This window comes from Entelurus aequoreus, linkage group LG01 (genome assembly GCF_033978785.1).
Source record: "Entelurus aequoreus isolate RoL-2023_Sb linkage group LG01, RoL_Eaeq_v1.1, whole genome shotgun sequence".
In the NCBI taxonomy this organism is placed as follows: domain Eukaryota; kingdom Metazoa; phylum Chordata; class Actinopteri; order Syngnathiformes; family Syngnathidae; genus Entelurus; species Entelurus aequoreus.
Window position 1 is genome coordinate 66,777,725 of NC_084731.1, and position 24,919 is coordinate 66,802,643.

The window sequence follows — 24,919 nt, forward strand, 5'->3', positions numbered from 1 at the left end:
TAGTCACCTTTAGTCAAATTTAGTCACATTTAGTAACATTTAGTCACATATAGCAACATTTAGTCTTATTTAGTCACCTTTAGAAACATTTAGTGACATTTAGTAACATTTAGTCACATTTAGTCACCTTTAGTTACATTTAGTCACAATTAGTCACATATAGTAACATTTAGTCACATTTAGTCGCCTTTAGTAACATCTAGTCACATTTAGTCACATTTAGTAACATGTAGTCACTAACATTTAACATTTAGTATCATTTAGTCACATTTAGTAACATTTGGTCACATTTAGTCACCTTTAGTAACATTTAGTCACATTCATGAATAAATCATAAATGGGTTATACTTGTAGAGCGCTTTTCTACCTTCAAGGTACTCAAAGCGCTTTGACAGTATTTCCACATTCACACACACATTCACACACTGATGGCGGGAGCTGCCATGCAAGGCAGCTAACCAGCACCCATCAGGAGCAAGGGTGAAGTGTCTTGCCCAAGGACACAACGGACGTGACTAGGATGGTAGAAGGTGGGGATTGAACCCCAGTAACCAGCAACCCTCCGTCGCCGTCCCATTTAGTAACATTTAGTCACATTTAGTAACATTTAGTCACATTCAGTCACATTAAGTAACATTTATTAACATTTAGTAACATTTAGTCTCATTTAGTCACATTCAGTCACATTTAGTCACATTTAGTCACCTTTAGTCCCATTTAGTCCCATTTAGTCACATATGAATAGAATAGAATAGAATAGAAAGTACTTTATTGATCCCTGGGGGAAATTCAGCACCACAGTTCGCTCACAATAGACAAGAATAATAATAAATAATATAATATATCTAATATATACACTGTATAATATATAAATAATGTAAATATATTCTACATATACTCTACATTTAAGTGCAGTCAAGAAGGAACATATGCATTATACAGTCTGATGGCTGTCGGTATGAAGTACCTCCTGTGTCGTTCCGTGTTGCATTTTGGGAGTCTGAGCCTTCCACTGAACTTGCTCATTCTCCCCGCAAGGTCCGAGAGTAGTGGGTGGGAGGTGTTGTCCATAATGGCTAGGAGTTTTGCTAGACTTCTCTCTGACACCACCGCCAGAGAGTCTAGCTCCACTCCCACCACATTACTGGCCTTCTCTACCAACTTGTCCAGTCTGTTTGTGTCCCTCGCTCTCAGCCCACTGCCCCAGCAGGCCACAGCGTACAAGAAGGCGCCCGCCACCACCGACTCGTAGAACATCTTCAACATCTTTGTACAGACCTTGAAGGATCCTAGCCTCCTGAGGAAGTAGAGGCGGCTCTGTCCCTTCTTGTAGAGTGCCTCAGCGTGTTTTGACCCATTCAGCTTGTTGTCGAGGTGTACTCCCAGGTATTTATAATCCTCAACCATGTCCACATCGACCCCCCTGATGGAAACAGGGGTCGCCGGAGTACTCCTCCTCCTTCCCAGGTCCACAACCAGCTCCTTGGTCTTCATCACATTAAGCTGGAGGTGGTTCTTTCCACACCATGTGACAAAGTCCTCCACCAGTGCCCTGTATTCCTCATCATCACCATCCTCAATACACCCCACTATCGCAGAGTCATCAGAAAACTTCCGAAGGTGGCAGGACTCTGAGTGATAGTGGAAATCGGTGGTGTAGATGGTGAAGAGGAAGGGGGAGGTGACTGTGCCCTGCGGGGCCCCGGTGTTGCTGACCAACCTGTCAGACACACAGTCCTGCAGTCGCACGTATTGTGGACTGTCAGTCAGGTAATCAACAACCCAGGACAGCAAGGGGGCCTCCACCTGCATCGTCTCCAACTTCACACCCAGTAGTCCAGGCTGTATGGTGTTGAAAGCACTGGAGAAGTCAAAAAACATGACCCTCACACTGCTCGCAGGCTTGTCTAGGTGGGTGTGGGCTCTGTTCAGCAGGTAGATGACTGCGTCCTCCACTCCCAGTCAGGGCAGGTAGGCGAATTGGAGTGGGTCCAGGTGGGGCTTGACTATAGGGCGGAGTTGTTCCAGGACCAACCTCTCCATGGTCTTCATGATATGGGAGGTTAGAGCCACTGGCCTGTAGTCCTTCGACGTGCTGGGTCGCGTGCACTTGGGGATGGAGACCACGCATGGGGGGGTGGGGGGGGGCAGGAACTTTTCGGAGCCACTGTGTCAAACCTGTTAAAGAACTGGTTTAGTTCATTGGCCCTCTCTTTGTCTCCGTCCAGTCCCCTATCCCCCGACGGTTTGAGGCCGGTGATGGTCTGCATACCTCTCCAAACCGCCTTCATGTTGTTGTCCTTCAGCTTCCCTTCCAGCTTCCTCCTGTAGTTCTCCTTGGCCTCCCTAAGTCTGGTCTTCAGCAGCCCCTGAACTCTTTTCACCACCTCCCTGTTACCAGCATTGAATGCCCTCTTCTTCTCATTTAGTAGGGCTTTGATGTACTTGGTCACCCACGGCTTGTTGTTTGGGTAGCAGGTGACCGTCCTTGATGGGACATTTGAGTCAACACAGAAGTTGATATAGTCTGTGATGCACTCTGTGAGCCCGTCAATGTCCTCTCCATGAGCACCTGCCAGTCAGTTACCTCAAAACAGCCCTGTAGTGTCTCTTGGACCCCTTCTGACCACCTTCTCACTGTTTTTTTGGTCACAGGCTGTCTTTTGATCAGAGGCACATAACAGGGGTTGAGGTAAACAAGGTTGTGGTCTGACCGGCCCAGCTCTGGCAGTGGTATGGAGCTATACGCATCCTTGATGTTTGCGTACAGCAGGTCCAGGATCTTATTTCCTCTGGTGTGGCAGCTGACATACTGAGTGAAGTTGGGTAGTGATTTGTCCATAGTAACATGGTTAAAATCTCCCGAGATGAGGATGAGAGCTTTCGGGTGCTTGGTTTGGAGTCTGGCTATCGAGCTGTGGATGACGTCACTGGCAGCTGCAGCGTTAGCAGAGGGGGGATGTATACTGCCATCATGATAACATGCGGAATCTCCCTGGGCAAATAATATGGTCTGAGTCCTACAGCTAACATCTCTATATTCGGGTCACAGTGGCACTCTTTTATTGTGATATGACCGGGATGACAATATTTCTTATTAATAAACAAAGCAAGCCCCTCTCCTTTCCGCTTGCCGTTGGTTCGGTCCCGGTCAGCGCGCACCGTTTGAAACCCGTTTATAGAGACGTTACTATCCGGAACATTGTCGTGCAGTCACGTCTCAGTAAAACACATTAGGCTACACTCACGATATTCTTTCTGACTACCGGCAAGCACCGACAACTCATCCATTTTATTTGCCAGAGACCGCACGTTACCCATGACGACGGAAAGAAGATATGGTTTGTATCTCCTTCTCTCCCTCCTCGCTTCAGCCCTCTTCTGTCTCGAGCGTCTCCCTTTCCCTCGACAGCCACGAGAACCTCCATAAGTCCTTATTAGCTCCTCCGGGATTTGGTTAGTTAGCGCCCGGTCCGTTAGCTGGATGCTAATAACTGGTGCCGCTAACAACGGTTCCCTGGTGTAGATGAAAGAGTCTCTCAACTGTTGTCCGTCTGAGCTCTTCAATAGCGTCCCCACCGTCAGTAGGACGAACAAAACACTTCTAAACTGCATATTTAGAAGGGCACGACTAGATAGAAAGTAAATGTAGAGTAAATGTAAAAATATAAAAAAGTACAAAGCGAACAAAGCGAACAAAGCGAACAAAGAACAAAAACAAAAGACAAGGACGGAGCGAACTGCAGCAGCGGCCGTCTAGATCGAAAAAAAAAAAATATATATATATACTGTATATATATATATATATAGTCACCTTTAGTCACATTTAGTCTCATTTAGTAACATTTAGTCACATTTAGTAACATTTAGTAACATTTAGTCACATTTTGTAACATTTAGTCACCTTTAGTAACGTTTAGTCACATTTAGTAACATTTAGTCACATTAGGAACATTTAGTAACATTTTGTCACATATAGTAAAATTTAGTAACATTTAGTAACATTTAGTAACATTTAGTCACATTTAGTCACATTTAGTCACCTTTAGTTACATTTAGTCACATTTAGTCACATATAGTAACATTTAGTAACATTTAGTAACATTTAGTCACATATAGTAACATTTAGTAACATTTAGTCACATTTAGTCACTTTAGTATCATTTAGTATCATTTAGTCACATTTAGTAACATTTTCTCACATTTAGTCACATTTAGTCACCTTTAGTCACATTTAGTAACATTTAGTCACATTTAGTAACATTTAGTCACATTTAGTCTCATTTAGTCACATTTAGTCACATTCAGTCACATTTAGTAACATTTAGTAACATTTAGTCACCTTTAGTCACCTTTAGTCACATTTAGTCACCTTTAGTAACATTTAGTAACACTTAGTCACCTTTAGTAACATTTAGTCCCATTTAGTCCCATTTAGTCTCATTTAGTCACATTTAGTCTCATTTAGTCACATTTAGTAATATTTAGTCACATTCAGTCACATTTAGTAACATTTAGTCCCATTTAGTCACATTTAGTCACATTTAGTCACATTTAGTAACATGTAGTCACATTTAGTCACATTTAGTCTCATTTAGTCACATTTAGTCACATTTAGTAATATTTTGTCACATTCAGTCACATTTAGTAACATTTAGTCACTTTTAGTCACCTTTAGTAACATTTAGTCACATTTAGTCACCTATAGTCACATTTAGTAACATTTAGTAACATTTAGTCATGTGTCCCTAGAAAAAATACATGTGAAACTAAAAAAATGTCATATTGTGCAGAGGTGTGTTTAGATGTTGAAGGTGAAAGTAATGGATGACAGGATCATAACATTCTACTCAAGATGTTTCAAGGCTGCTTTTGAAATCATTTTGATGATTATAGCTTCCAGCTTATGAAAACCACAAATCTCAGAAAATATGGACTTTTCAAAAACTGTAAGCGATACTGATCAACATGATAACAAATAAAGTCTGACTTTATATCACTTCTTAGTTTCACATTAGAAGTTGAATTCCTGACATGAAATAACTTTGACACCATGTTCTACTTTTTGACTTCCACCTGTACGATATCATGACTGAGTGAAATATCCAGGGGGAGGAAAACCCGACTACAATTGAACATTCACCTACTGAAAATCAGGAGCACAGTGGCAAATAGTTCCAAGGTTTTGACCACAAAGTGAGTCACTGCTCGGTGACCTTGGTCCTTCCTGTCCTGTGTCTTGGTACTCTTCCCTGCCGCGGCCAAAAGAGAAGCTAGCGGCAGACGTGAACTGGAGCGAATACGCCCGCCTCTGAACTAGTCACAATCTGTCCCTCGCTATGCCTATTTCCATCAGAAGGCATTCATTTCAGTTGAAGAGGTACTAGCTAACATTGTAGGCGTAGTACCTGTTGTATTTACTCCAGGTGACATGAACTTATTGCATGCTGTGTGTAACAGCATATTGCTGGTATGTCCTGCTCTTAAAGAAACAGTACTCTTGCAGTTATTACAGTTTTTTTGTAAAACGTTGGCAAACTTTAGCGTGCTGTCTTGCTGTGTGACGTCACGACGCTCGTCATCCCCTCCCAACAATCCTTAAGGGAATCGTTTGACAAATTGCCAAGCGATTCCAAGAAATTGGTGCACTGGAAACCGGTTCTTGTTTTTCTCGATCCCTAGTCGAAACAGAAAATGTAATACATGTGCGTGTGTTGCAGTTGGACATCTCCATGCTCGCTGATCACATCATGGAGACGTCCACCGGTGGACTTGAACAAGGGACTATGGAGACTGACACCGATTCTGGAAGGCTTGGACTCAGTAGGGATGTCAGATTACTGTCTGGTTATCTGGCTGAAGTGGAAAGGTACATTGGATTTTTTAAATATTTGTGTGTATATATATATATATATATATATAGATATAGATATAGATATTGATATAGATATACATATATAGATATATATTAGGGGTGTGGGAAAAAGAACAATTCGAATTCGAATCGCGATTCTCACGTTGTGCGATTCAGAATCGATTCTCATTTTTAATTTTTTTTTTTTTTTTTTTTTTTAATTAATCAATCCAACAAAACAATACACTGCAATACCATAACAATGCAATTCAATTCCAAAACCAACCCCGACCCAGCAACACTCAGAACTGCAATAAACAGAGAAATTGAGAGGAGACACAAACACAACACAGAACAAACCAAAAGTAGTGAAACAAAAATTTATATTATCAACAACAGTATCAATATTAGTTACAATTTGACATTATCATTAGACATTTATAAAAAAAATTTAAAAAAGAACAATAGTGTCACATCGGCTTACACTTGCATCGCATCTCATAAGCTTGACAACACACTGTGTCCAATATTTTCACAAAGATAAAATAAGTCATATTTTTGGTTCATTTAATAGTTAAAACAAATGTACATTATTGCAATCAGTTGATAAAACATTGTCCTTTACAATTCTAAAAGCTTTTTACAAAAATCTACTACACTGCTTGCAGGTCAGCAGACTGGGGTAGATCCTGCTGAAATCCTATGTATTGAATGAATAATCGTTTTGAATCGGGGAAAAATCGTTTTTGAATCGAGAATTGTGTTGAATTGAAAAAAAAATAGATTTTGAATCGAATCGTGACCCCAAGAATCGATATTGAATCGAATCGTGGGACACCCAAAGATTCACAGCCCTTATATATATATATATATATATATATATATATATATATATATATATATATATATATATATATATATATATATATATATATATATATATGTATATATATATATATATATATATATATATATATATATATATATATATATATATATATATATATATATAAACAAACTTCAAAAGCAGTGAAGTTGTCACATTGTGTAAATGGTAAATAAAAAGAGAATACAATGATTTGCAAATCCTTTTCAACTTATACTCAATTGAATAGACTGCAAAGACAAGATATTTCATGTTCACACTGAGAAACTTTGTTATTTTTTTGCAAATATTAGCTCATTTGGAATTTGATGCCTGCAACATGTTTCCAGAAAGCTGGCACATGTGGCAAAAAAGAGTGAGAAAGTGGAGGAATGCTCATCAAAGACTTATTTGGAACATCCCACAGGTGAACAGGCTATTTGGGAACAGGTGGGTGCCATGATTGGGTATAAAAGTAGCTTCCATGAAATGCTCAGTCATTCAAAAAAAGTACGGGACGAGGGTCACCACTTTGTCAACAAATGCTTGAGCAAATTGTTTAAGAACAACATTTCTCAACCAGCTATTGCAAGGAATTTAGGGATTTCACCATCTACGCTCCGTAATAACATCAAAAGGTTCAGAGAATCTGGAGAAATCATTGCACGTAAGCGGCAAGGCCTGTGACCTTGGATCCCTCAGGCAGTACTGCATCAAAAAGCCACATCAGTGTGTAAAGGATATCACCACATGGGCTCAGGAACACTTCAAAAAACCATTGTCAGTAACTACAGTTGGTCGCTACATCTGTAAGTGCAAGTTAAAACTCTACTATGCAAAGCCAAAGCTATTTATCAATAACACCCAGAAACGCTTCACTGGGCACCAGCTCATCTAAGATGGACTGATGCAAAGTGAAAAAGTGTTCTGTGGTCTGATGAGTCCACATTTCAAATTGTTTTTGGAAACTGTGGATGTCCTGTTCTAGGAGCAAAGTGTAAAAGCCAGCATCTGTGATGGTATGGGGGTGTATTAGTGCCCAAAGGCATGGGTATCTTACACATCTGTGAAGGCACCATTAATGCTGAAAGGTACATACAGCTTTTGGAGCAACATATGTTGCCATCCAAGCAACATTATCATGGACGCCCCTGCTTATTTCAGCAAGACAATGCCAAGCCACGTGTTACAAAAGCGTGACTTCATATTAAAAGAGTGCGGGTACTAGACTGGCCTGTTGTTAAAAGGAAAGGCCATGTAACACAGTGGTAAAAATGCCTTTTTTGCAATGTGTTGCTGCCATTAAATTCTAAGTTCATGATTATTTGCAAAAATAACAAAGTTTCTCAGTGTGAATATTAAATATCTTGTCTTTGCAGTCTATTCAATTGAATATAAGTTGAAAAGGATTTGCAAATCATTGTATTCTCTTTTTATTTATGTATATATATATATATATATATATATATATATATATATATATATATATATATATATATATATATATATATATATATATATATATATATATATATATATATATATATATATACACATATATATACATATATATTACAGTGTTGGCTAAGGTGTGTGCTGTGCTGCCCACCACAGGTTCCTCGATGCCAAGCCCCAGACTCCTGGCCCTAAAGCAACCTCTCACTCGGGGCCCGAGGGTGAGCAGAGTCCCCCAGCAAAGCAAGACCTGTCCTCAGCCTTTGACTGGAACTCCTCCCTCTCCACAGCTATGAAAGGAGAACGCTTGAAAACAGGCTCCTCTTCTTTTCTGGCCATGACGGAAGCAGAGCAGAGAGCGCTGAATGAGACGGTCAGGAACGCTCTGCACTCCCTTCGAAAACACAAGGTATCCTTCATAGCCATCTTTCTTAACCATAGGGCCGGCGCCAAAAGATATTTGTGGGCTGCAGAGGTACTCGGTTGTAATACACCTTTCCACCACATGTGGCAGTAATGACAACATCAAACAAAACAGAGGAAATCTGCAGCTAAAGTCATAGAAAAGAGTCTTAAGCGCCAAAAATGATGACTAAAGTGGTGCAACTGTATTTTCATTTGATTGACAGTTTGTTAAGAAACATTCATTTAGGTCATGTATGTTCATTGTATGTCAATGTGTTTTTGTCATAAGTGTATTTGGTTAGTACTTATCTCTAAATCAGCCTGACCTAAGCCTAAGGTTGACTGAATACGATTAAAATATGATCAATTCAGTGTTGAAGTAAAAAAGCTGGGCCCCCAAGTCCACAAGGTCAATAAGCATTATATGCTCCATTCTTACATGATATAATTCTTCCATGATATAATATTAATTCTTCCATGATATAATATTAATTCTTACATGATATAATATTAATTCTTCCATGATATAATAATATGCATTCTTCCATTATATAATATTAATTCTTCCATGATATAATATTAATTCTTCCATGATATAATAATATTAATTCTTACATGATATAATATTCATTCTTACATGATATAATATTCATTCTTACATATAATGATATTCATTCTTACATGATATAATATTCATTCTTACATGATATAATATTAATTCTTACATATAATAATATTCATTCTTACATGATATAATATTCATTCTTACATGATATAATATTCATTCTTACATGATATAATATTCATTCTTACATATAATAATATTCATTCTTACATGATATAATATTCATTCTTACATGATATAATATTCATTCTTACATATAATAATATTAATTCTTACATGATATAATATTAATTCTTACATGATATAATATTAATTCTTCCATGATATGATAATATTCATTCTTCCATGATATAATATTCATTTTTCCATGATATAATTATATTCATTCTTCCATGATATAATATTCATTCTTCCATGATATAATATTAATTCTTACATGATATAATAATATTCATTCTTACATGATATAATATTCATTCTTACATGATATAATATTCATTCTTACATATAATAATATTAATTCTTATATAATAATATTCATTCTTACATGATATAATATTCATTCTTACATGATATAATATTCATTCTTACATGATATAATATTAATTCTTACATATAATAATATGAATTCTTACATGATATATTTATTCTTACATGATATAATATTCATTCTTACATGATATAATAATATTCATTCTTACATGATATAATAATATTCATTCTTACATGATATATATTCATTCTTCCATGATATAATAATATTCATTCATTCTTCCATGATATAATAATATTAATTCTTACATGATATATTAATATTCATTCTTACATGATATAATAATATTCATTCTTACATGATATAATATTCATTCTTACATGATATAATAATATTCATTCTTCCATAATATAATAATTTTCATTCTTACATGATATAATATTCATTCTTACATGATATGATATTAATTCTTACATGATAACTTACATTCATTGTTCCATGATATAATATTCATTCTTACATGATATAATATTCATCCTTACATGATAACTTACATTCATTCTTCCAGTCGCTCTCTCTCTTGTATGATCTTTGTTTGCTTTCTCGATTCAGCAACTTTTATATTCCACATCTCCTCAGGGTCCTATTCAACAACTTGTATATTCCACATCTCCTCAGGGTCCTATTCAGGAACAACGCAAAGAGATTGCAGCAGTGATCCAGCGCTGCTACAAGAGATACAAGCAGGTCAGAGTCCATCTTCATTGAGGAGCATTCACTCTTCATCATGTTCCTCTTATACCATGTTATTAAAACATGACAATTGGAGGTCAATAAGTCAATAAATGGAAGTTTAAATGGAAATTAACTCAAAAACGTTGCCGTCATTGATACATTGCTACGTCTTCGTCTCTGGCTTTCAACCTGCATACAGGAGGGTTCACTCTGTGCATTGCTCTCAGGAATAAACAAAGTGAGCCTCTTCCACAATCTCTGTTTGGGTATTAGAAAATGTTTAACAAACCGTTTTGAAACAACGGTCACTTTTAACATTGCCTCCAAACCGTAGCAAAAGATGTTGGCCAAGGTGACGTGCAGATCCATACTGGAATATCGATACCACCGATACCAGATCTTTAGGCTCTAATGTCCATCAAAGTATTGATACTTTTGATACTTTAATTCAGTTGTGTCCAAACTTTTTTCCACTGAAAAGTCAAAGTATGCAGCGGCCATATTGATATTTTTGATTTGAAAGAAATGCTAAAAACATATTTATTATTTATATATATTATGACTAAGTATATTATTATTATTAGTTTGAACATTTCAGCTTTTTCTCTTTACATACTGATTGTTTTTGCTCTTTTTTTCTTACATTTTTAACGATAGTTTAATTCCCATGTAAGAATTTAATACAAATAATAATAATATGGTTGTTAAACTGCATGACCTCGTGTGCCAAAAACATTTCCTGTCTGCAAATATTCATGTTCAGTTACACATTTAACATTGTTTATTATATTATTTTTATAGCACTATGAACAACACAACTGTTTCCAGAGTGTCGCACATGCAAACAATACAAAGTAATGAAATGACAAGCATTTAAAATGAAACAAATAAATAAAAAACGGTAAAAAAAACAATAAAATACAAATCAATCAATCAATGTTTATTTATAAAGCCCTAAATCACAAGTGTCTCATCAGTAAAATCACAAGTAAGTATGTTTGAATTAATTAACTAAACTTTCTTTATATTTTATTTTTTATTTTGAGAGCTTCTAATATTTCAGTTCAGGGTGTCTAAACTTTTTCCACTAAGGGCCACAGACTGAAAAGTCAAGTAAAAAAAAAACAAGCTAAAAACATATGATGTATATTTAAATCCAAAACTTTGTGTTGTAGCTGACTTAGTATATAGTTATTCATTATTAGTTTAACATTTCAGCTTTTTTTCTTACATTTTGACTATTGTTTTTTAGCTCAATGTTTTTATTTTAAAATACACAACTTTTTATATTTTAGCAGACATATTAGGTATATTTGCACAAAGTATCGGTCGATACCAGCCTAAGTTTTACTTGGTATTGGATGGGAAAGAAACTCAGTGGTATCACACATCACTGCTGTGAACCCTCGTAACAAGCTGACCAATCACAGCGGTTTTTGTTTTGTTTTCTAACTTAATTTTAACAACGATATTGTACATCCAATCGCAACATACATGTATTTATCATTGTTTTACAAATATGTACATAGAAATGATTTTCAAAGAGTAATTAAGAAAGACACAAAACTTCCAAAAGGAAAGAATAAGCAAAACAAACTTGCAAGGGATAACAAAAACTGGGAAAAAATAATAAAAACATCTTATTATTCTTTAAATGATATATATTGTTTAATTTATATGGCACTTTTCACTTTTTATTTAATAACAGCCAAAACAAAAAAACGAGCTGAACTGACTAATTTGCAGCCGCCCTGCAAACACGCACACACTCGGTCACTAGCACTGTGGTGCACTCACAAAACTAATTGACTTCAAGGTCGCTGTAACGATTAAGAAGAAAACGACAAAAGCTGCTTTACTTTGCCAGTACATTTCTTGCCGTGCAGCGGAAGAGAGTGGGAGGAGGCAGTGTCCACAACCCTAAGGATACTTCCTCAATGTTTCAAACCACACATGGCATGTCCATTGCTTTCTTTGGAACCATATGGAGCTAAAAAAAAATGCTACAATCTATTGTTAGGTTGCAACCATTCCATAGCATTCTTGTTAAGACCCTTCTTCAACAAGTCTTTTATATATTATATTCATAATGTTTCCCAGTATGCACTTTATAATGTTGAATAAAGGCTTGATGTATTCCCCAGTATGCACTTTATAAGAGGATGACCCTGGCAGCAATCCTGATCCAGAGTCGTTTTCGGAGTTTTCACGAACAGAGGAAGTTCCAACAGAGTCGCAGAGCAGCAGTCCTCATCCAGCAATATTACCGCTCCTACAGACACTCCCTCAGGTATTCTGCAAACACACACCCGTCACAATGGTTGCCCCCCCTCCCCCTCCCCACACACCTGTTGCTCCGCCCACAGAGACCTTCTAACTAAAAAGCAGAACCAGGCTGCACGCAAGATTCTGAGGTTCCTGCTCCGATGTCGCCACAGGTGAGCCATGAAGTTGTCCCCGCAGGTGTGCACACATACAGGAACACACAACAACACGCAGGTGTGCGCACATGCAGGAACACACACCAACACACAGGTGTGCACACATGCAGGAACACACCCCAGCACGCAGGTGTGCACGCATGCAGGAACACACCCCAACACACAGGTGTGCACACATGCAGGAACACACACCAACACACAGGTGTGCACGCATGCAGGAACACACCCCAACACACAGGTGTGCACGCATGCAGGAACACACCCCAACACACAGGTGTGCACGCATGCAGGAACACACCCCAACACACAGGTGTGCACGCATGCAGGAACACACCCCAACACACAAGTGTGCACGCATGCAGGAACACACCCCAACACACAGGTGTGCACGCATGCAGGAACACACCCCAACACACAGGTGTGCACACATGCAGGAACACATCCCAACACGCAGGTGTGCACACATGCAAGAACACACACCAACACGCAGGTGTGCACACATGCAGGAACACACCCCAACACACAGGTGTGCACGCATGCAGGAACACACCCCAACACACAGGTGTGCACGCATGCAGGAACACACACCAACACACAGGTGTGCACAAATGCAGGAACACACACTAACACGCAGGCGTGCACACATGCAGGAACTCACCCCAACACGCAGGTGTGCACATATGCAGGAACACACCCCAACACACAGGTGTGCACACATGCAAGAACACACACCAACACGCAGGTGTGCACACATGCAGGAACACATCCCAACACGCAGGTGTGCAGACATGCAGGAACACACACCAACACACAGGTGTGCACACATGCAGGAACACACACCAACACACAGGTGTGCACACATGCAGGAACACACCCCAACACGCAGGTGTGCACACATGCAGGAACACATCCCAACACGCAGGTGTGCACACATGCAAGAACACACACCAACACGCAGGTGTGCACACATGCAGGAACACACCCCAACACACAGGTGTGCACGCATGCAGGAACACACCCCAACACACAGGTGTGCACGCATGCAGGAACACACCCCAACACACAGGTGTGCACGCATGCAGGAACACACCCCAACACACAGGTGTGCACACATGCAGGAACACACACCAACACACAGGTGTGCACGCATGCAGGAACACACCCCAACACACAGGTGTGCACACATGCAGGAACACACCCCAACACACAGGTGTGCACGCATGCAGGAACACACCCCAACACACAGGTGTGCACGCATGCAGGAACACACCCCAACACACAGGTGTGCACGCATGCAGGAACACACACCAACACACAGGTGTGCACAAATGCAGGAACACACACTAACACGCAGGCGTGCACACATGCAGGAACTCACCCCAACACGCAGGTGTGCACAAATGCAGGAACACACACTAACACACAGGCGTGCACACATGCAGGAACACACCCCAACACACAGGTGTGCACACATGCAGGAACACACACCAACACACAGGTGTGCACAAATGCAGGAACACACACTAACACGCAGTCGTGCACACATGCAGGAACACACCCCAACACGCAGGTGTGCACAAATGCAGGAACACACACTAACACACAGGCGTGCACACATGCAGGAACACACCCCAACACACAGGTGTGCACGCATGCAGGAACACACACCAACACACAGGTGTGCACACATGCAGGAACACACACCAACACACAGGTGTGCACACATGCAGGAACACACCCCAACACGCAGGTGTGCACACATGCAGGAACACATCTCAACACGCAGGTGTGCACACATGCAGGAACACACCCCAACACGCAGGTGTGCACACATGCAGCAACACACACCAACACACAGGTGTGCATATATGCAGGACCACACCCTAACACACATGCAGTAACACACACCAACACACAAGTGTGCACACATGCAGGAACACACCCCAACACACAGGTGTGGACACATGCTGGAACACACACTAACACACAGGTGTGCACACATGCAGGAACACACACCAACACACATATGTGCACACATGCAGGAACACACCCCAACACGCAGGTGTGCACACATGCAGGGACACACACTAACACACAGGTGTGCACACATGCAGTAACACACAACACACAGATGTGCACACATGCAGGAACACACCCCAACACGCAGGTGTGCACACATGCAGGAACACACACCAACACACAGGTGTGCACACATGCAGGAACACACCCCAACACGCAGGTGTGCACAAATGCAGGAACACACACTAACATGCAGGCGTGCACACATGCAGGAACACACACCAACACACAAGTGTGCACACATGCAGGAACACACACCAACACGCAGGTGTGCACACATGCAGGAACACACAACACACAGATGTGCCCACATGCAGGAACACATCCCATCACGCAGGTGTGCACATATGCAGGAAAACACACGAACACACAGGTGTGCACACGTGCAGGAACACACACCAACACACAGGTGTGCACACATGCAGGAACACACACTAACACACAGGTGTGCACACAAGTAAGAACACACACTAACACACAGGTGTGCACACAAGCAGGAACACACGAGGTGGATCCATACCGTAATGTCGATACCGCTGATACCAGATCTTTAATATCCATTCTAAAATTAAAATATTTATACTTGTAATACTTTTGTTTAGGGTCTCCATTTTTTAAAATTTTTTTTTACTGTGTAGTCAAACCGTGCGGGGCCATATTGATACTTTTTTATTTAAATGCTAAAAATAGATATTGTGTCAGCTTTGCATTATTAGTGATTATGATTATTATTATTATTAATTATTAGTTAGAACATTTCAGCTTTGTTCATTACATACCTTTTTTTGCTCTTCTTTCTTATATGTTTACCATAATTGTTTTCCTATGTAAAAATATAATAAAATCATAATATTAAGATTGTGTAACTGCATAAAATAGTATGTCAAAATTTCTACCTGTACAAAAATATTAATGTTCAGTTACACATTTAACAGTTTTTATTATGGTTGTTGTAGTTTTTCAAATTCATTCATAAATTATGTTATTGATTTAATTAACTACCCCAACTTTGTTTATATTTTAATTATATTTAATTTATTTTTTAGAGAGCTTTAATATTTTAATTCGGGGGTGTACAAACTTTTTCCACCGAGGGCTGCTTACTGAAGAGTCAAACCATGCGGGGCCATATTGATACTTTTTTATTTAAATGCTAAAAACAGATATTGTGTCAGCTTTGCATTATTAGTGATTATGTATATTATTATTAATTATTAATCAGAACATTTAAACGTTTGCTCATTACATACCATTTTTTTTTTGCTATTTTTTCTTAAATTTTTCCCATATGTTATTCCCATGTAAGAATAGAATAACAGATTGTGTAACTGCATGAAATACTGTGTCATAAAATTCTGCCTGTACTAAAATATTAATGTTCAGTTACACATTTAACAGTTTTTATTACGGTTGTTGAAGTTTTTCCACATTAATTCATCCATCCATCCATTTTCTACCGCTTGTCCCTTTTGGGGTGGCGGGGGGTCGCTGGAGCCTATCTCAGCTGCATTCGGGCGGAAGGCGGGGTACACCCTGGACAAGTCGCCACCTCATCGCAGGGCCAACACAGATAGACAGACAACATTCACACTCACATTCACACACTAGGGCCAATTTAGTGTTGCCAATCAACCAATCCCCAGGACATTAATTCATAAGTTATTTTATTTATTTAATGAACTAACTTTGTTTATATTTGAAGTATATTTGAAGTATATTTTATTCTTATTTTGAATGCTTGTACTATTTTAGATCAGGGTGCATACTGAAAAGTGAAGTGGGGGGCCCCTTTTGATATACTTTTTTTTTTTTTTTTGAAGTGAAGTGAAGTGGGGCGACCTAGCTCGGTTGGTAGAGCGGCCGTTGTGTCCTTGGGCAAGACACTTTACCCACCCTCCCAGTACCACCCACACTGGTTTAAAAATGTAACTTAGATATTGGGTTTTCACAATGTAAAGCGCTTTGAGTCACTTGAGAAAAGCGCTACGTAAATATAATTCAATTCACTTCACTTCACTTTTTTTTTAAAGAAAATGCTAAAAACAGATAAGATATGAATTCTAAGACAAAACTAAGTATATTATTATTAATAATTAATCAGAACATTTAAACGTTTGCTCATTACATACCATTTTTTTTTTGCTATTTTTTCTTACATTTTCCCCATATTTTTTCCCATGTAAGAATAGAATAAAAGATTGTGTAACTGCATGAAATAGTGTGTCGTAAAAGTCTGCCTGTACAAAAATATTCATGTTCAGTTACACATTTAACAGTTTTTATTACGGTTGTTGTAGTTTTTCAGTTATTTTATTTATTTAATTAACTAACGAAACTTTGTTTATATTTGAAGTATATTTTATTCTTATTTTGAATGCTTGTACTATTTTATTTTTATTCAGGGTGCATACTGAAAAGTGAAGTGGTGGGGCCCTTTTGATTTTTTTATTTTTTTTAAGAAAATGCTAAAAACAGATATGATATGTATTCAAAGACAAAACAAAGTATATTATTATTAGTTAAAAAATGTCAGCTTTTTCCAATTTTGGCTCTTTTTTCTAACATGTTTTTAGATAGATTTGAAAAGAGACATTAGTGTGGGTATATTTGCACAAAGTCTGACTGGCTGTGGGCAATAAATGACACATGACTGGCGCTAAGCTAATAGCTGCTGTTGTTCTACCGTTCCTGCGAAGCCCCTTGATGGACCCTAGGCCCCTGAAGCGGGTGAGTTCCCCCCTCCCCCCCTCTGCTCTCTCTCTCTCTCCTCTGGGCGGATGTTTGCATGTTTGGGAGGAGAGGACCCCTGGCTGAGTCTCCTTGTCTGGTGGAGGACTGCGGAATGATGCTTCTACTCGTGCATGAGCGACGGATAGGTAGCACTCGAGGAGCACTCGTGCACACGCTCTTCCTGGGAGCATGACGTCCGCCTAGAGAAAAAAATGTTTGCTTGTGTTTGTGCCTGGAGGGAAGACATGTTCGCAGCAGACAAGACAAGGTGTGCCTGATGTGTGTCTTGACAGGGTCAGAGAGCAGAGAAGGGGTCCTGAGAGCCCGGCGCCAGGCCCCGCCCACAGCCCGCTCAGCCTGTGAGCCGTAGCCTCGCTCCTTCATCTTCTCCAAACTTTGCTCCTTCCTGTCCCCGACATCCTCGTCGCCGCCTCCATGCCCTCCGTCCCGTCTTCTCCTAAGCGGGAGAAAGAAAGAGGAGGCGTCCATCACGGCAGCTCAGACTGACCACGGCCAGCCCCCGGTCATCTTGCTCCGCCCACAGCGACCCGGGAGGCCGTCACATTAACCTCATGGCATTCTTTGCACTCTTCATGGGTACACAGGAGACCCGGCTGGCCAAGCCCATGCAAACATCCAAACAATGACCCGTCACACAACAACAACAACAACAAGTCACTTCTCTGTTGCATTTGCATGCAAGTTGTCCCTCCTTTTATTTGGCTTTCATCCCCGAGACTCTCGTGGCAACTCATCATCACCACCTGTCACCTGATCAAAGGGGAGGAGTCACTTGAATGTAGGAGGGGTTTGACTCCATTTGTCCCTTGGCCAGCCTGGCGTGTGTGTGTGTGTGTGTGTTTGCGTGTGTGTGTGTGTGTGTGTGTGCGTGCGTGTGCGTGTGTGTGTATGTGTGCGTGTGTGTGTGTGTGTGTGTGTGTGTGTTCCTGCATGCTCCTGCATGCTGGCTTTTGTGTGTTTCTTTTGTGGTGTGCCGGTGTCTCACCTTCTCCTCTCTCCTCCCGCCCTGCGTAATGTGAACTGTGTACAAACATTTGGGTGCTTTACTTTTCAAAGAAAAAAAAAAGGTTTATTTATTTAAGGGTCCGATTAATTATCGATCGGCTCAAGACTGATTCAAGGGGAACTGCACTTTTTTGGAGGAATTTTGCCCATCATTCACAATCCTCATGGGAGACTTTTTTTGGACGCATTCTAACCAGTAAATAAATGCTCGCGATGCTCTATTCTGCCTATAAATCGCTCTAAAAAAAACCTAATTTAATGTTGTATACACATGCTGTCATGTAAGTATATATGTATAGTAACAGGCACGTTCATAATATTTACGTATTTTGATCATTTTAAGCATACGGCAGTACATTCATTTTAAGCAGACTTCATGAGAGACAACAAACATAATAAAACATCACTTACTGGGCGTGTCAAAAAAAAATCAGATTAATCGCGATTCTTATTTGTAAAGATTTTAAAAAATCTAAAAAAAAATGTATTTATTTTTTAAAAATTTATTTCATCTGTCCTGTGCAGCCACTCAGACAAATCATATAGTAGATGTAGATGATCTATATCCACTGTACACATTTACTTTACAAAAGATACTTCTCTTGTTGTCTTATTTGTATTTGGCTTTATTAAATGTTTGGCTAGAATCTGATTAAACAAAACCAGTTTTCTTTTAAGTAATATAGAAATTAATCACAGCTGTTTATCTATTTTATCGAGGACTGTAGTTCATCATAGAACTGGCCTCCAATGTTATTAGAACATACTGATTTTGAATCGAGAACCGTTTTGGATCGAGAATTAATTCTGAATCGAATCTTTACCCCCAAGAATTGAATGGAATCATGTGGTGCCCAAAGGTCCACACCCCAATCACTTACTGTACAATGTCTGCTCTCACTGGGATATTCCCGTTTAGATGAAGAATGACTCATGAAGAAAAAAAGGGGGTAGAACCAAGCGTCTTTTCGGGTCTTTTTTTGCCATTCCCGGCTATACATTGGATGCCAAAGTTGACCAACTCGTTGGATTATGGTTTATGGTTTGAGTTTAGTTAGAACGTGCACCACACCTAGTGTGTGTGTGACAATCACTGGTACTTTAACTTTAACTTAACTTAACATACAACATGATATGTCACAATTTCCAGTTTCTCTATTCAACGTGTCGGAAAAGGAGTAGGAAGAAGCAGCGCTCATTTAATCCTATGCCTGTTCTCAATTTTGTTCACACTCCATAAATAATAACATTCTAAAAAAAAAATACATAAATAAATAGTGAAGTAAGTTGGATTTAAATATAAATAAATAGGATGATCAGTAAATTCAGAATGTTTATCATGTAATTCTTTGTACTTTGTGAACACTTTCAGAGTTTCTTGAAGTGGATTATATTAGTACATTGTTTGACATATTTATTCCATCATTTAATTCCACATACTGATATACTGAAGGTTTTAAGTGTTGTACGTGGGTACAAATGTTTTAAATTACAACTAAGATTATATTTCTCTTCTTTAGTTGAGAAAAATTGTCTTACATTCTTGGCTAGCAGGTTATAGTTTGCTTTGTGCATCATTTTAGCTGTTTGCAAATTCACTATGTCGTTGACTTTCACTATTTTTTATTGAATAAATAAAGGGATTGAATGTTGTCTATATCCAACATTATGACCACTTTGGTAACACGGTTAGCGACTGAAGCGTACGTTCCTAGTTACATTACCTCTAACACTACCAAGCAGTAGAGAATATTAAGTGATTTTTGGTCCAAAACATATTTTATCCCTTATTGAAATATTTATTGCCAACTTATGTTGTATATTTTTATTTCAAGTTCATTTCATCATCAATTTTTACACCCAAACATTTGATTTAATTTATTCTTTCATTGCCAACTTATGTCCTCATCCTTCTACTATCCAGGTGAGAGGCATTATTTATAAACTTTCAAGAGCTCCGAGGCGAGAAAGCAGCTCGCCAGCCCACAATGTCAACATGGCAGCATGACAGTGACTAAAACTGGTCCTGTTGTAGATTTAGTTTTTAAGATAACCTTAATAAATGTGCTTTCAAGACCACTTCAAAGATCTTTTATACTTTATATTTTAGTCGACGAAATGTACTGTTACTGAGGTCCACTGAAATGTTGAGAAATGTAGTCGACTAAAACAATCAATTTAGATGACTAAAATATGACAAACTAAAATACATTTTCCTCAAAAGACTGTGACTATGATTAAAAAGTGCTGTCGAATTTTAACACTGTTGAGGATAACTAAGACGAACATTTATAGTCAAAAGTTACCCCAGCAAGCACAAAACATTGAAACGTTTACAAACTTATTGAATCAGGTCCTGACATTGAGTAACACAAAACGTTGAAACAACATGCTTTTTGACAACGTGTAATCAATGTTGAGTTCTGACGTTGATTTTACATTGAAATATGGTCATTTCCCAACCAATATTCTACAACACAAATACAACGTTGAAACAACATGCTTTTTGACAACGTTTATTCAATGTCAGGTTGTGACGTTGATTTGACATTGAAATGTAGTCATTTCCCAACCAGTATTCTACAACACAAATACAACGTTGAAACTACATGCTTTTTGACAACGTTTATTCAATGTTGAGTTTTGGCGTTGAATTGACATTGAAATTTGGTCATTTCCCAACCAATATTCTACAACACAAATACAACGTTGAAACAACATACTTTTAGACAATGTTTAATCAATGTCATGTTCTGACGTTGATTTGACATTGAAATTTAGTCATTTCCCAACCAATATTCTACAACACAAATACAACGTTGAATGAAGCAACATGCTTTTTAACAACATTTAATCAATGTCAGTTTCTGACGTTGATTTGACCATTGAAATGTGGTCATTTCCCAACCAACAACGTGAATCTAACGTTGGGCACCAACGTTGTCTCAGTTTACAAATACAAATATTTTGCAAGGTTGTCTCAAGGTCAGTTTCAGAGGGCGTGTACGTACAATCAACGTTGTATCAATGTCTTGTGCCTGCTGGCTGCTGTCTGGCCACTCAAAAATAGTTTGTCTGCGTTAGTACTCATAATAACAATATTGCTAATAATACTTGGCTAATATTCAAGTCAGGAAATGTAAATTATTGTCGGCGCTTTTCGGATGTTTTTGGAGAGACTTCTGGGCGGAGTAGGGGACCTCTGCTTGCCTCCATTAGAAGCAGTATTTAGTCGGAATGCATCACAACAAAAACATGTCTTGTCTCTCCTGACGATTGTGAAGGATGGGCAAAGTTCCCAAAAAAGTGCAGTTCCCCTTTGGGCTGGAGAGCGGTCGCGCCCACCCCTCACCCCCTTGTGTGCTAAAATATGACATGTTGCGGTGGTTACTCGTCTCTGTTAGTTTGTTCTTTGCGTGAACCTCGAGATCCTAACTGTGGTTTTGAGGAGAGAGTCACATACAGTAACATTGCCTTGACTTCTTCCCGACTATGAGAGGTCTCTATGCTCGCTCTGTACAGGACAGATCCCCATATTAGCCCGTGTGGGCAATCAAATCCATATTTTGGACTATTGCATATTCCTGTATATAAACTGACGAGGTAAGGGGATACGAGGACCCTGAAACTTTTTCATAAGAGGACTGTATTTAAGATGATAAATTATTTTACTCCCATAATGAGAACTTAAGGTAGAGACCCTGTAAATAATGTAGATATGACAAAGTCAGTCATGTGCATGATATTTAAGAAACAGCAAAAAGAAGATGTGAGAGGATTTGAAACGGCTTCACCTTCAGAGTATCCAGTATAAGTGTTACTGAAAAGAACTTTTGGTACAAGCATGCAAATGACGAAAACAAAAAACAAATGTTAGAATGAAATAAGTGGGAAAACAAAGTTAGCAAAACATTATCACATGCTTTTGTTCCTTGGCTAGCAAAAATCCAACACCTTTTGCCAGTAGTGCCAACTATTAGGAATGCTGTAAAAGTTGAGGTCGGGCGGACAGATATCAGCACAGTATAGTCCTTGCTCGACTGTAGTTTGACCATGCAAGGATCAAAACAAGGACAGATGCTCACCACAAAGGCTTGAACATGAGGAGAAAAAAAAGGGTGCTACGTTCTATCATAGCGTGGTCGTGCTTCAGCAACATACTACCTTTATTTCCTACATCCTCACTGGCAAGACGCCTCCTTTTCACGCCCTTCACCCATCACTTCGATCTACTTTCCCCCTCATCACTGCCATCGTGTGCTGGAGGATTCTGGGAAGCTCCGTTTAGGAAGTGCCTGCTCAGCAACAAAATATCAGGAAATGTCTACTGTGTGTCCTCCAGATGGTGTGTTCAGAGTGGTAGAGCTGGTCCGCACCCTCACTTATTTGTCTGAGGTGTGAATGGACGCAGGCGGTCTTGCGTTCTCACCACCACAAACATGTGTGGCAGGACTTCCTGTGTCAAGTGTTCCCGTAGCAGTACCATGAAATAAGAAGGCGCTAGTTTTCCAGAAAACGCTCTTTTCCATTCTCTCTCTGTCTCCCGTCTAGCTCTCTCTCTCACACACACACACACCAACACACACGCGACTGCACACAGTCCGACACGTAAGAAGGCCACAGTCTTTCTCTCTGTGCTCATGTCTTTGGGAACAGTCCAATCTCTCCCTTAGATTTTACTCAGGGTCAAAGAACAGGGAGACGATATGTGGAGTGTCGCTAACATGACGCTAACACGACGCTAACACGACGCTAACACAACAATACTCCGCTCGTTTTGTCTCATTTTGTAAGGCGGTGAATGTGATCTGTCGAAGCTTTATATTTTTGTAAGTCATTTCTTAAGGTCGTAAACGCACAAGAGGAATACAAAGACGTAGAAGTGCTGTCCCCGGTCATGTGGTAAAACACCCATCTACAATTGGAAGATGTGTAAAATGTGCATTTCCCTGATTCCTCTATCACGTTTACATTGTTGACACAAACACACACACTCTTGCACTTCTGACCTTCTTGAGACCGGAGAAAAATGCCTCCCTCTTTAGGACCACCCTTTCTAGATATATAAAGATTTGTATTCACAACATTAATACTATATATATACAAACTATGCAAATATAAAAAAGGTAACATTTTAGTAATTTTTTTTGTTGTTGAATTTTTTGTTTGTAATTGGTTTTTAATCTTTATTATTTACTTCAAGTTATTACAGTATGTCTCTATATACATAATTATTTATTTTTTGTTTTAATTAATTGTGGCCAAAGGGGACGCATTTCAATTTTTTCACACACACTTGTTATTACATATGTTGGCCAGAGGGGGAACACTTCAAATTTTTACAAACACTTGTTATTTTATATGTTGACCAGATGGGGAGCACTTCAAATTTTTACAAACACTTGTTATTTCATATGTTGGCCAGACGGGGAGCACTTCAAATTTTTACACACACTTTGTTATTTCATATGTTGGCCAGATGGGGAGCACTTTTAAAAGCGACACACAGTCAATTTGAAAAATCCCTCCTTTTTGGGACCACCCTCGTTTTGACCAGCAGGGGTGCAAATGAGACATTGTCTATTAGATGCAATGTTATTGGGACCATGATTTATGTCATCACTTGTTCACACCTCCTCATATGGAAGATACTTTTCCTTGTCTCAAGAAGGGTAGAAATTCAAGAACACACACACACGCACACACACACACACACACACACAAGGTGACATTCTTGCGCTTGTCAATTCTCAGAAGGAATGGCGAACACGGAGACGGGGTGATCTTGTGTAGAAATGAGGTTGCTGGTAAACATGGGAAATGAACAGTATGACCTTACAGGTGTTCACCCTAGAAGGGGGCGTGGCCAAAAGCAGGACATTGCATGCTGGAATGGTAGACCCTTCTAGATAACCTCTGACCTCTCCACTCCTCCGTCTTCCCTCGGTCTCACCTCCACCCTGCCTGCTGTCGTCTTCTCCATCCTTCTCCATCATTCCTCTTCTTTTCTTCTTTGACTTCCTAAGTTCTTTTTTTGTTTGCATGCACAAGCATCACACAACTGTTGATGTTTTGAAGACAATATTTTTGTTGCTGAGGCCATGCAAAGTGTTTTGAATATTGCCCTTATATGTGGAAAATGTCCTCTGAATGCTTTACATAATTTCTGCTGTAAAATGAAATCAGAATAAAAAGAAAATTTGCACTTTAA

The 24,919-nt window shown here is 39.2% G+C and overlaps 1 protein-coding gene across 3 annotated transcripts in view; it reads left to right on the forward strand.

Moving 5' to 3' along the window:
• LOC133655944 (calmodulin-binding transcription activator 1-like) overlaps positions 1 to 24,919 on the forward strand; it is a 257,478-nt gene extending 232,559 nt beyond the window's left edge. The window contains exons 16-23 of one of the 3 annotated variants that reach the window (XM_062056624.1): positions 5,721 to 5,869; positions 8,334 to 8,395; positions 8,465 to 8,583; positions 10,376 to 10,444; positions 12,577 to 12,722; positions 12,799 to 12,870; positions 17,649 to 17,679; positions 17,976 to 24,919. In XM_062056624.1, coding sequence (XP_061912608.1) covers positions 5,721 to 5,869; positions 8,334 to 8,395; positions 8,465 to 8,583; positions 10,376 to 10,444; positions 12,577 to 12,722; positions 12,799 to 12,870; positions 17,649 to 17,679; positions 17,976 to 18,002 — 675 coding nt within the window. In that variant the 3' untranslated portion in view covers positions 18,003 to 24,919. Of the gene's footprint in view, positions 1 to 5,720; positions 5,870 to 8,333; positions 8,584 to 10,375; positions 10,445 to 12,576; positions 12,723 to 12,798; positions 12,871 to 17,648; positions 17,680 to 17,975 lie in introns of all 3 variants that reach the window. The other 2 variants (XM_062056615.1, XM_062056608.1) reach the window with 2 other exon arrangements.